At 34.1% G+C, this 12,617-nt stretch overlaps 1 protein-coding gene across 2 annotated transcripts in view; it reads right to left on the minus strand.

Moving 5' to 3' along the window:
* The window catches only part of Nmdar2 (glutamate ionotropic receptor NMDA type subunit 2), a 400,091-nt gene that overhangs the window by 240,585 nt on the left and 146,889 nt on the right, over positions 1-12,617 (minus strand). For both annotated transcript variants that reach the window (XM_088243626.1, XM_088243625.1), the window contains exons 3-4: positions 3,515-3,696; positions 619-856 (exon numbers count right to left, since the gene is read on the minus strand). In XM_088243626.1, coding sequence (XP_088099752.1) covers positions 619-856; positions 3,515-3,696 — 420 coding nt within the window. The remainder of the gene's footprint in view (positions 1-618; positions 857-3,514; positions 3,697-12,617) is intronic.

Below are 12,617 nucleotides of genomic sequence, written 5' to 3' on the forward strand. Positions count from 1 at the left end.
AAATAAATTGACATATGGCAAAGGCCAGAAAGCAGAGCATAATGCTCTGAGATAATTTGCCTGGTCAACACCTCACGAAATAACTGATAAATGGACACTCGCGAATCTATTATTTCCACCTAATACAGCTCAGCCTCATCAAGTCAAGGTTGCCCTTAGAGGAAACTGCAGATTGAATAAACACCTTGCTAGAATGAACCTTTCTAAAACTTCTAGATGTAGGTTCTGCAGTGCAGATGAGGAAACACCTATACACATTATATGAGAATGTGATACTTTAATTCATAAAAGAATCTCATCTTCAGGGAACCACTGGTTAAACTTGAGGATGTCAAAGAGCTCGTCCTGTACCTAATAGCCCGATACTTTACGGATCTGATCTTGGAGGAAAAGGTTAAGAAAAATGTAAATTTTCGCCTTCCACACAGAAGCTAGGCTCTTTATAGACCTTAGCTTGGAGGGTGAGAACCATTCACGAAAATAGATCTTCACCGGTCGCAGTGACGTCAGGAGCTTGCATATCGCTGACCCCCACCACTAGGAATAAGAATAAGCCCGCCTGTACAATACATATTATTATGTACAAAAAATTTTACAAATAAATAACATAACACTAACCGAGCATTCCGACGGGGAACTGGTTCGGCGTCTGCAAGTTCTCAATGACGCTCTGGGTGACGACCCACACATAGTTCTCTCCCGTGATGTGAAGGTCCCGGGCGGCAGCCAGGATCCTGGCCGCCTCCTCGCGTGTGGCGTATAGTAGCAAAACCCTGGACTCGCTGGAGACCAGTTCCACCAGGTCCGCTGGCTTCGTCACCAGGACGGCGTTCAGGATCGTGAATTTGAAGCGGTCCTGGAAATTAAAATCATCAAAACGTTCATTATTTTCAATACACCTATTTAAAACTTTAAAAACACCGAGGAGCTTTTCTGTTCAGCTCTTAATACGGTACCACGAAGTGATTTTTTCATTTAACGAATTCAATTTAATCCTGTTTTACATATCTTCGAATATTTCTTTGTATGTATTTCTGTAGGAACTACAATTAAAATGGTATATACATTGTAATTATCATAAAAACAATACAAAATAACTATTAACAGTTCACATACAACAAAATCTCGTCAGTAAAGTTAGAAGTAAATATATGTGCGGGCATGACGTGCACTATTATATTTACTTCAGCAATGTTTTGTACAAAAAAATGTGTATATGATAAAATGTCTAAAAAAATGACGTATAAAAATTGGAAAATTGTTTTTAGGCGTCGCCTAGAAGGTGAATTGGTTCAGCTGGATGAACCTTACCCACATGATAAAAATTTGAGCTCCTTTACTACACAAGAGCAGATGGAAGAATTGAGGAAATGGGGATGTTTAAACACGACAGAAGGGTACATGTTACACAGCGTGCAAGGTGGCCACTTAAATCAGCTAATGACAGGTTATAAGCCCTGTAAATGCCTAGACTTTTATATTCCCTTCTCAAAAATGTATTTTCTCGCTATTGCAACAAATTTGGATCTAAAAAATGAACTGTTTATTTAACAAAATACATTACAATGATCAAAACTAACTTATTACACACATTATGTTAAATGCTAGCAACGAAATCAGATGACTAATTCAGTGCAAAGCTCTGGAGTGCATCAACTAAATTTCTACCATAGAAACGTCCAGAACAAAAGAATACGACAACAATACGAAACGACCACAGGGCGTGGTAATTCAGTTCAGTTTAATTCAGTGTTTATCTTGTCTACATAAACCAGTGCGATTTAGTTCAGTCCTGTATTATATTCACCTTCTAATAAATACACATCGAACATCAAAATCGTTTACTCTGTCATTTCCAATTTATTGTAGAAGTTCTTTTAACTTCTAAGCCCATTCTTAAAATATTTAAAAGTTTCACCTATTTACCACTGTTTGATTAAATATGCGATTTTCACCCGAGTTGCACGAGTCGAACTTAGAATTGCTTCCACACGTTCCGCATTCTCTAGATTTGGCCCTCAGCGACAATTGGATATTCTCAAAAAATGTTCCAAGGAAAGAGATTTGGCCCTATTGGAGAAGTCATTGCCGAAACTGAAGCCTATTTTGAGGCCAAAGATAAAACGTTCTACAAAAAAGGCATCAAAATGGTGGCCTCCGTGGTGTAGTGGTCAAGACGCTTGACTCACAAACAAAAGGTTCTGGGTTCGATTCCCGGTGTGAACAAAAAAAAAAGTGATTTTCTCAAGCCTAGGTGTTCTGTGCTGTAATTCACCACTATGATTGGGCCTTCTGGTCTGTTGTGGTGCAAAAAAAAAACTTTAAAAAAAACTAAAAAATGTTAGAGAATCGTTGGAATGAATGTGGAAGGAGACTGTGTAGGGACTGAGAAAAGGCAAACTTAGCTTAAAAGTGGTTACTGAATTATATTGGTAACCCCATAAACTTATTGAGTGATGTATATTAGGAATATGATAAAAAATTCGTTCGCCATAGTAATTTTTAAATGTAAAAAATACTTATTCAGCATTTTTAACTTTACTTGATTTGATTCCATCTGATATTTAAGTTAAGAAATTAACAAAGCGTAATCGTCTAGTTTAAATTATTAATGTGTCACATTGACAATTGAACGTAGTTATGCAGAAGGAAGCCAGCCATAGAAAAGTGACACTGAGATAAAAGCACCTTTGTGAAAATAGTGAATAATCAAATCCACACAACAGTTGAAATGTTTTTGACATTAACAATTAATGATAAACAATTTATACTTTTTAAAAAAAACATATTTTGAACAAATGCTTTCTTACGTATTTGACCAGTTTAAGTGGCAGTTTTAAACTTTTTTAAGATTTTTGTAAAGCTGTGGGTGTTTTCTGCAAATTGAGAAATGCCGTTTTTGAGATCGACACTATTTTTAGACGGAGATTATTACAGTTTTTTGTTTGAATACGGCCTGGCTGTTTTTAGCAGAACATAGAATTGACCTTATTGCACCCGATCACTACAATATATCGTTTTTTCAAAATTGTGGACTGGCTGATTTCTGCATAACTACGTTCAATTCTGCTTATGTCTTAGCTTAAGTAGGCAACTTTTTCTAGTTTCAACGCGTGATTATATAACCATGCGTTGTGTCCCGGTGCCGTGTTTTCACATGGTTTACGTGTAAATTCTATGTGTATTTGGCCAATATAGATTTTATCAAGTCCTAACGAAAAGCTAAAAAAAAATACTTTTGACCATTTGTGGACTTACAAGTTTTACAAGTTTGGAAGACAACGTGTTTAATTTCTTTCAATCCGTGTCAGAACCAAAAACAAACAACTTACCTTAACCGCTTTGAATAATATTCCACAAAAAGAGCGATTTGATCGAAAATAATTCATGACTTCTAGCACAGGTATTTCATTGGATTCTTCGTATCGGTAAATAGTTTCAGCAAAGATTGTTTGATTTAGCACAAAATGTGTCAATTTTATGAATGTTTCCAATATGAGTTTTGATTGCTTACCTGCATTTCTGACACTCTCTCTCTAACAGCCTGAATAAAATCGTCGTGTCCAGCGATTTGGGAAGTGACCACAGAAAACTGGTGCCATTTGTACCGCTCCAAGATACTGAGCATTGCTGCTGTCTGGTGCTCTATGGAGGGAGCCAACTGGAGTTGAAGAGTGGACTGCGAAGCTCTTCTCTCTGAAATAAAATGAATATTATAAATAGTACTTTAAAAAATAAAATTAAAATGCTTTGTATTACGGTCTACAAATATTTCACACCTAAAAGAGGTTTAACGAGCGTTTTTTTTTTGGTTGTAATTTGATCGAAAATTTACATGCTTCATGGACCAATTAATATTTTTCAATGCTTTCATACTTCTGTATTTTGTATATGGATTATAATATGATCGCAGTGTAGTAAACAAACGCAAGACATATTTAAAAGATCAATGAATAAGGGACTTATGTTACATTTGAATACACTAGAACTAAATATGAAACCAATAAATTAATGTAAAATTACTTTACTGAAACTAAAGATTTATATAAAATAAAGAATTCTTGAAATTTAGATTCATTAGTTTACACAGGAAAGGTAAAGATAATATCTTTACATAATTCCTCTGTACGTGTGATGTCACCGAACTCCTCCTAAACGGCTCAACCGATTTACGTGCGGTTTTTATATAAATGTAGATCTTTGTGCTGTGCGTGTTCGTAGATATTAAAATCTTCAATCTAATATGTAAAAAAAAGTAAGGAGCATAAATGTTTTATTCATAGATCTACCAGGGTTGCATTAGAGGAGAACGCATTTGCAAAAAAATGGAAAGATGTTGGTTTTTTGGGTATTAAAAAGGTTTGTTTTTGAATGTTTACAAACAGCATTTGTTTTTTGTGGATCTCAATCAGATTATTTCCTTTAACTCCTTATAATTCTACCCATTTATTTTTTATATTGGATTTTTGGTGACACATAAATAATATTAAATTCCATGCATTTTTAAAAATCGTATTCCTACCCCTTTTTTGGTGAGAAGACCGGAGTTTGACGTTTGCAAAAAGAATGCCATATTTGAAAAAATATTTGTTTTATGTTTTGGAATTCAACCATAAACAAGTACCAAAGTACCTACTTGAATTTAATATTTGAATATTAACCATTTTTAGTTTTGGAATTAAATCACAAACATTTATCTAGGTACCTACTTATTAATGAAAATTATTTAGCCAATGTTTAGGCAGGACAACGCCTGTTGGGTCCGCTAGATTAAGATAAAAAACAATAAAATAATAAATAATTAGAACTTCAGTATATAGTCATCATCATCACACAGCCGTTCCTGTTAACTGCTGAACGTAAGCCTCCTTTGTACTCTTCATTATAGAAAATTCCAAAATTGATGTAGTAAAGTCCATCAGAGATTTAGGAGTTTTTTTGGATTATAAACTTACATTAAACGAGCAAATCGATAATACAGAATATAAATCACAGAAATTACTTGGCTTCATTAACAGGATATCCTCTGATTTTACTAATGTCCGTACAATCAAAACTTTATTGCTCAACTGTTCGCCCTCTTCTAGAATATGCCTCAATGGTCTGGTCTCTATTCTATGTGAATCGTATAAATCACATTAAATCAGTCCAATGTCACTTGCTTCGAAAAGTCCGTGGATGCTTGGACTAGAGAGAGGTAATTATTCTTATGCTGATATAGAGTCAATGATTAATGTTTCTAGTCTACAAAAACGTAGAACTAATATTGATTCCAAATATATGTTCGGCATACTAAATGGTATAATCGATGTTCCATCATTACTGGGACAAATAAAATTCAATATTTTGACTCGTAGGTTGAGAAACAATGAAGTAATGTTCATCGATCAGCATATAACAAACTATGGCCTTAATTCTCCAATGACCCGTCTTCGTCGTATTGTTAACTCAAGACAAGATCTGGACGTTTTTGGTTTAAGTTTACAGCGATTAAAAAGAGCACTAAATAAATAGTCCAGATCTTGTCTCGATATTTCGTATGTTTGTCAATGCTTCTTTTCTTTTTTTAAAAATGTTTTTAACTATTCTTTTATTGTAATATTTAAACCCTTTAAATTGTACTGATGAAAAATGTCCGTTAAAAAATAAATAAATAAATACGTCCTTGCTTGCGCTTTCTGTATTCAGTCACCAGCAATTCTCTTTATATCATCTGACTCGTCATCATCATTATATAGCCATTCCTGTCAACTGCTGAGCATAAGCCTCTTCCGAACTTCTCCATACGTTTCTACTTGCGCTTTCTGCATCTAGTCACCAGTAATTATCTTTATTTCATCTGTCTCTTCATCATTATCACAAAGCCATTTCTGTCCATTGCTGAATATAAACCTCCCCAATACTCCTCCATACATCCCTACTTGCGCTTTCTGCATCTTGTCACCAGCAATTCTCTTTGTATCATCTACCCATCATATGGAGGGGTCTCTCTCTACTTTTTTTGTCTCCATTTGACTACCCTTTTAGTCCGTCTTTGGCCTTTTAACCTGGCAACATGCCCCCCAAATGACCATTAAAGCTTAGTTAATATTTTGGCTACGTTCGTTACTCCCGACTTTTCCGTATTTCAGTATCCGGTCAGAGAGTTTTAATGTAATATGGCTCTTTCGTGTTTTCCCTATGCTACTTCAAGCTTCCTCATAGTCAATTTGGTAAGTATAACCGTTTGTGCTCCAAATGTCAATACTGGACGTGCACACTGGTCATACATTTTGCGTTTCAAACTCTGAGGAATGTTGCAGTCAAATAACTTCTTCAGATTGCCATATGCTGCCCACCCAAAACAGATTCTTCTCTGAAACTCAACGGTCTGGTTATCTTTGGAGAGTAAAACGTTGTGGCCGAGATTTTTATTTCATTGATTTCTTCAACAAGATGACTGTCAATATATATAGCACCACCGAGGATCAGATTCATCGTTAATTTGGTGTTTTTTCTGTGAGCTGTTTTAACACGACACACGCTTCATTCAGATCTTCTTATATCAATATGTTGTCATATGTTTATATCACACAATATATAGTTTACTTGGAAAATACACGGTCGCCATATAATTTAACTTGTGAACAACCTAGGACTAACGTTAATAGTTTTGTGTTTTCAGCAATAAAGTTTTAGAATTCTACTAAATTTATGCACCTAGCTTTATTATATTATTTATCAGTATATTTAAAGTTATTTATAATACAATTTCAGCCAAGTTTTCATAATATCATTTACATTTATTTTTTTTATAAACCTTGGTAACGCATCAAATGTGAAACTTATGAAAATGCTCATCATCGTCATTCCATGTCCGCTCCCTTGTTGGAGCATAAAGTGTCCACAAAGATTTTCCAAGCATTTAAGTCTGGTTTGCGTCTCGTAGTTCTGACATGAACTGCCGACAAACAGTCAGCAATGGACGTCCAGGACGTCAAGAACCTGATGCCTTGTAAAATAGGCAAGCGTAGTTAAGGCTCTCAGAAAGCATCCGCAGTACATGGCCCAGCTAACTGTATCGTCTTTGCTTGGTGACACTTGTCACAGGAGTTCGCTGCGTCCGTTTTCTTATTTCTTCATTCCGTATAAAATAAAATAAAAATTTGAATGAAATAAAAGTATATTAAAACATGTTACACATAAACTCCCGAGAAAATAAGTCCATCTGGCAGTGCGGTTGTTGACACATTTACCTTCTGCACTGGGTTTGATTCCAGGCTTGAAATATTGGTATTATAGATTGAAATACATTTCGGAATTCCCTTCCTATGCACTCAACATACCGCATTATTGAGCAATGATAAATACAACACCAGAGAAGCTGAAAATTTTACATTAAGAAGAGCAAGCATTTTCCAAACTATGAGAAGATGTACGATTTGAATTTGTTCAACGACTCAGCTTTCCGCTACGAACGGAAGCCGAGTCTCATTGCTCTAATCTCTTGTATTATTAATACCCTGGCAGCTTGGCATACACAACATGACAATATTGTAAAATGGGGAGATGTTACATCTTCGCCTTTATATTTCAAATGTGGAGTCCAACAAGGAGGCTGTTCGTCTCCGGCGCTTTTAAATAGTTACATGGATAATCTTACCGTGCTCTTTAATTCAACCAAAGTAGGATGTCATGTAAACGGCGTCTGTGCTAAAAATATGAGTTATGAAGATGATATGGTATTATTGTCTCCATTTATTAATATTGTTGCTCAATATTTGCGTAAAATATGCCAACGACCACAATATAATATACAATGCTATAAAATCTACCATACTTATATTTAAACACAAGAGGTCATTTTCAGGGTATTACCACCTGTGTTCCTGGACAACGACAGTTTAATGGTAACTGCAAAAGTTAAGTATCTAAAGCACATACTAACTGATGATTGTAAATATGATCAGAAAATGGAGAGACAGAGACGAGCCATCAATGTTAGGGCGTCTATGCTAGCAAGACGCTTCTTTCAGTGCAGTGACACAGTGAAGACAATCATCTTTAAATAGTATTTGACGTCCATGTTTACAGCGAAACTAAGGAACAATTATACGCAAGCAGCATAAAATAAATTAAGTGTCACGAATAATAATTCATACAGGCAATTATTCGAACTACCTATTCACTGCAGTGCCTCCGAAATGTTCACAGCTGGACGAGTAAACACCTTCGCTGCCCTACTTCCTCAAAGAGCCTGGAGCCTATGAGGACCCCTGAAAAGCTCTAACCACGCGCTTCTTCAAACCACTGCTGGGTGGATCCATTCTCTCTTGTTCGAGCAATAGCGGAGTATGTTGAGACGACCATAAGTTCTTCAAATATAAAATTTTGTTTTATATGGTAGAATTTTGGCTCTGCACTATATGGCCATTTTACTAGAAAAAAAAATATTCAGTCTTTTTTTAATATCCTAATCTACTCAAATGACATTCATAATAAACACACTACATTCTACACACATCCTTTCATATACCACTTTCCAAACACCACACTCCAAACTCACAAAACAATAACAACTTCAAAACAAATAAAACCTTTTGTTGAAACCTATTCTCATCACATCTTGTTGTCTTGTCTAGAAATTTGTATTATACCTACATATCGAGTTGTGTACATTATTGGCGACTGTATGATTAATTGTTTCAGCATTTACTTTGTGGATAAACGTTTTGATTATTTTTTTTTAATGAAACACTTTTTAATTTTTACTACATAAGAGTTTAATATATTATAACACGACTAGTATCAGGTACTCTGAATTTCCCATCATCAGGTGTAAATATAAACTTTACTTAAATATATATACTGATTAGTATATAATAATCGCGAATTAAATATAATAATAGAAATAGCTAATAACAATGGATATGACTTAATAGAAAAAATGTTTAAGAATAAAAATAAAAATAAATTCATCGAAAAATACTTGTATTTGGCAAATAGAATTATATAAGCTGAAAATAAATCCTGGAAGAAAATAATATATATGGTTGAATATTTTTAAATATAAGTAAATTCTTACTCCCCAATATCCAACCCGCGTTCTTAGAACAACAACAAACAACAATTTATGGAAAATTCTTGATAAATCCAAATCCTTCCATATCCTTCAAAAGATTTTTGTATGTAATGTAAAAGGAAACTGTAGGATTAAGGTAACTGATAGGGTTGGAGTTTCTACCCCAATTAGAGATTGACAAAAGACACAAGTTTGCTGTTTGACGTTTATTTATTACGTGGTGAATAAATAATGAATTATGTCGCACGAGCGCACGAGCACGGTGATAGGGAGTTGAAGAGACTGCACTTGAAATACATGCTGGATCTGAGTGAACTGGACTTGTTGGGCTGACTGACTGGCGTTGCCACGCCTCGAGGTCGTTTTATAGGCAACGTTCTTTTGTAGTTTATTTTTTAATGGTAGGGACGATGTGAATGTACTGCAAAACGATGATCTTGATTTCATGTCCAATATTGATAGAGTTGCATTGAATGTAATATTGAATTCTACATGAGACAATGATACTGCTTTCTTCGGTCTTCACACTATTTCAGGGTAAACGTTTTAGCACGTGTGTGTCGTTGATTATGAACTAAGAACCCCGAAAAACTGATGCATTCATTGTCCATCATTTGTTAAAATCTAAACCATTTCAACTGTTGTGGAAATTTTATTATTTACTATTTTTACAAAGGCACTTTTATTTCAGTTGCATTTTTCTATGGCTGGCAGCTTTCTACGTAAATACGTTCAAATGTTGTCATAAAAATTAAAAATTGTTTTTAAAGTTAACACTATATCTTTTAAATTGAAATGAGATATAGAGATTTAACATATTCGTAAAATTCACAGCCATTTTGATCAGATTACACATTCAAGGCATGTTTACTTAAAAAGCTCCATAATCCATACCTTTTCACGGCTGATATAATTTACGCGCCAATGGCTACTCTGCTTAGAAAATACGAAAACATTTTTCAAGGCGGAAATGGCTCCTGCTCGTTTATTTTCTCAGTAGAAGAAAGCCTACGGCACCCCAAAGTTAAAGTTCATCCCTCGTTAGGTTAGGTAAACCTAAAGCCTTTTGAGTTTTGAGGCCAAGAGATTGTATCAATGTTACAGGATTAATCATGATTCTCTAGATAACGTTAATCTTGTTAAGACTTAGGAAAATTTAAGCAAGAGGATTATTATTTTCATAGGGAATCGAAAACCTTAAAGCGTAAATATTAATACATTTTCCTCAAAGACTTCATTTTTATTTTTAGTTCTTCTAAAAAGAAATCTCTTTTCTTAAAATTGGATCGTATTTTCAAATCCTCCCTATAAAACTAACCCATCTGACCTGTATTTTGTTACCAACGTTCAATAACGACCGTCGTTATTAAGTAGACAACGTATCAACTTATACAACAGATACGAAAAACATTTTTGAGAAGGGAACATGGAAGTGTAAGCATTTATTGGGCATATGACCGGTAATTGGCTGGTTTAAGTTGCCCCTTTACAAACTGTAACATTCACCATTTTCCCTATTTAAACATTCGTATTTCTTCAATTCTCACATCTGACAATTTTTGTGAAGTAAAGAGCTTAAATATTTATTGATGTTGGCAAGACTCATCGGATTAAATTATTTTACCTACTAGGCAATGCATGTAAACAAATTTCCAGTGAGTCCAGTCTTTTGTATACAAACATTTGAACAATTACAAAATATTAATGTCTTTTAGTTTAAATCTCTGTTCCACAACTTGTTAAAAAATTTGTAAAAAAAAAATGTATCGTATTACACAAATATTTTTCTTAATTTTCTTGAAAACAAACGTTTTTTTTTTAGTTCCACGCTTTCCAAATAAGGTATTTATGTCTTTCGACTTTTATGAAATAAACTTCAAAACCATAAATCCAAACTGTCCACTTTCCATTGTGCCGAACAGAACACAAGGCTGTTGGCCTCACAGAGTTAGGAATCCGTCATTTTTTAAATTATAATATGTATCTTTTTTTAAATAAATAACTTATAAAAAAAACTTTGTAATAATGTGGGTTATATTTAAGAATAATAAATTAAAATGATTGAAAAATTATTCCAGTAATCACCTGTAAAGAAAAGTGTATTGTCATTAATGTTTTAAACCAAAGGTATTTAATTCAACTTGTCTGAGCTCTTAATTCAGTTATTTGCAGACATAAAATTAATATGCGTAGCCGAAAACAATATAGATGCGGCAGCAGTATAAATAAATCATGATCTGGATGAAGATTTGACACGGTTGAAAGTTGATTGACTTAAATTAAAACGTCGGAAAAACCATTACAAAACTTCTGAACGCAATTACAAACTAAATGATGAACTACCTTCATCAATTAGGATATATTTGGAGGTTTACAAGAGTTGTGGCGATGTGACTCTTGGAAAAGGCGCAGTGGCCTTAAAAAAAAAGTATATTATTTATGTATCAATATCTTTTTGCTAATGACATATCTATATCATACTTAGAATATATATTCATGTAAATGTTTAGACCTCTAATATGTGGATTTATAGAGATATTTAAACTCTGTATTTGATCTACTGGAATATTCTGATAATGTCTGATCGCATATAATCAGGGAAATTTTTTTTATGACGTAATTGAAACTGACATTTTTTTGTACATTTTCTTTGTATTTCAGTTTTGAAGTTGTAAAGATGTGCTTTTGCCTAATCATTATTTTTAGACTGTTGTGTAATGAATAAGAAAACATTGTATATTGTGTATGTAACATTGTAAGAGTACAACGGGGCGTTTTATGAAAAATATTTTTGACCGTTACTTTATATCTTTGAACAACGCAATTCGTATTTAAAGCTCTTTTATATTTAGATTTGCTGCGCAGTAATATTACTCACAAAGGAAATAGAACTTATGTCAAGTTTTGGAATCATGTCTTTTGTTTTAGATGACTTTATTTTTTACAGGCGCGTCTTGGCGCTGGCCATTTGCTTTAAAACAAAACTATTTTTTCTCCTATATACGGGTAAAAAGGGAACGCATTGAAATCTGTCAGATTAAAAAGACAGTTGGTTTGATCAGTGGAGAGTGTTAAAAGCGCCGTGCCCCCGCAGAGGTAGGCGGAGAGGAAAGAACGCCGTATTACTCTGTCAGTGCATACAGACCTCGCTTCCTCTACTTTCATATGCCTTATCTTCGCAGTTGACATCTACTACATTGTACTTCTAAATTTGTGAGAAAAATAAAAGAAATATTAAGCAAGTGATTTTTCTACTTTTCGACATTTACTAGCCACGAATTCCGGAGACAAAAATACGATACAGTATATGATTTTGTACTTGTGGGAGATATGGTAAGCGGCGATGGCAGGGTAGTCCGCTGTCATTCGGGTAAATATATAATCATTTGAGTGAGTGATCGTTGATCGTCTTGCTATCGCTTGCTATGTTGCCTGCGGGTGCGATACCATACCGATGCCACACCATATAGATACAACTTGCGTCTTTATTGGTACGGGTTTACTTTCATAAATAGATGTAATAAAAAACTAACATTGGATATTTTTATTTATAAAA

The sequence above is a fragment of the Micrasema longulum genome, unplaced genomic scaffold (assembly GCF_059751315.1).
Source record: "Micrasema longulum isolate JH-2025_06_02 unplaced genomic scaffold, ASM5975131v1 h1tg000221l, whole genome shotgun sequence".
Taxonomy (NCBI): domain Eukaryota; kingdom Metazoa; phylum Arthropoda; class Insecta; order Trichoptera; family Brachycentridae; genus Micrasema; species Micrasema longulum.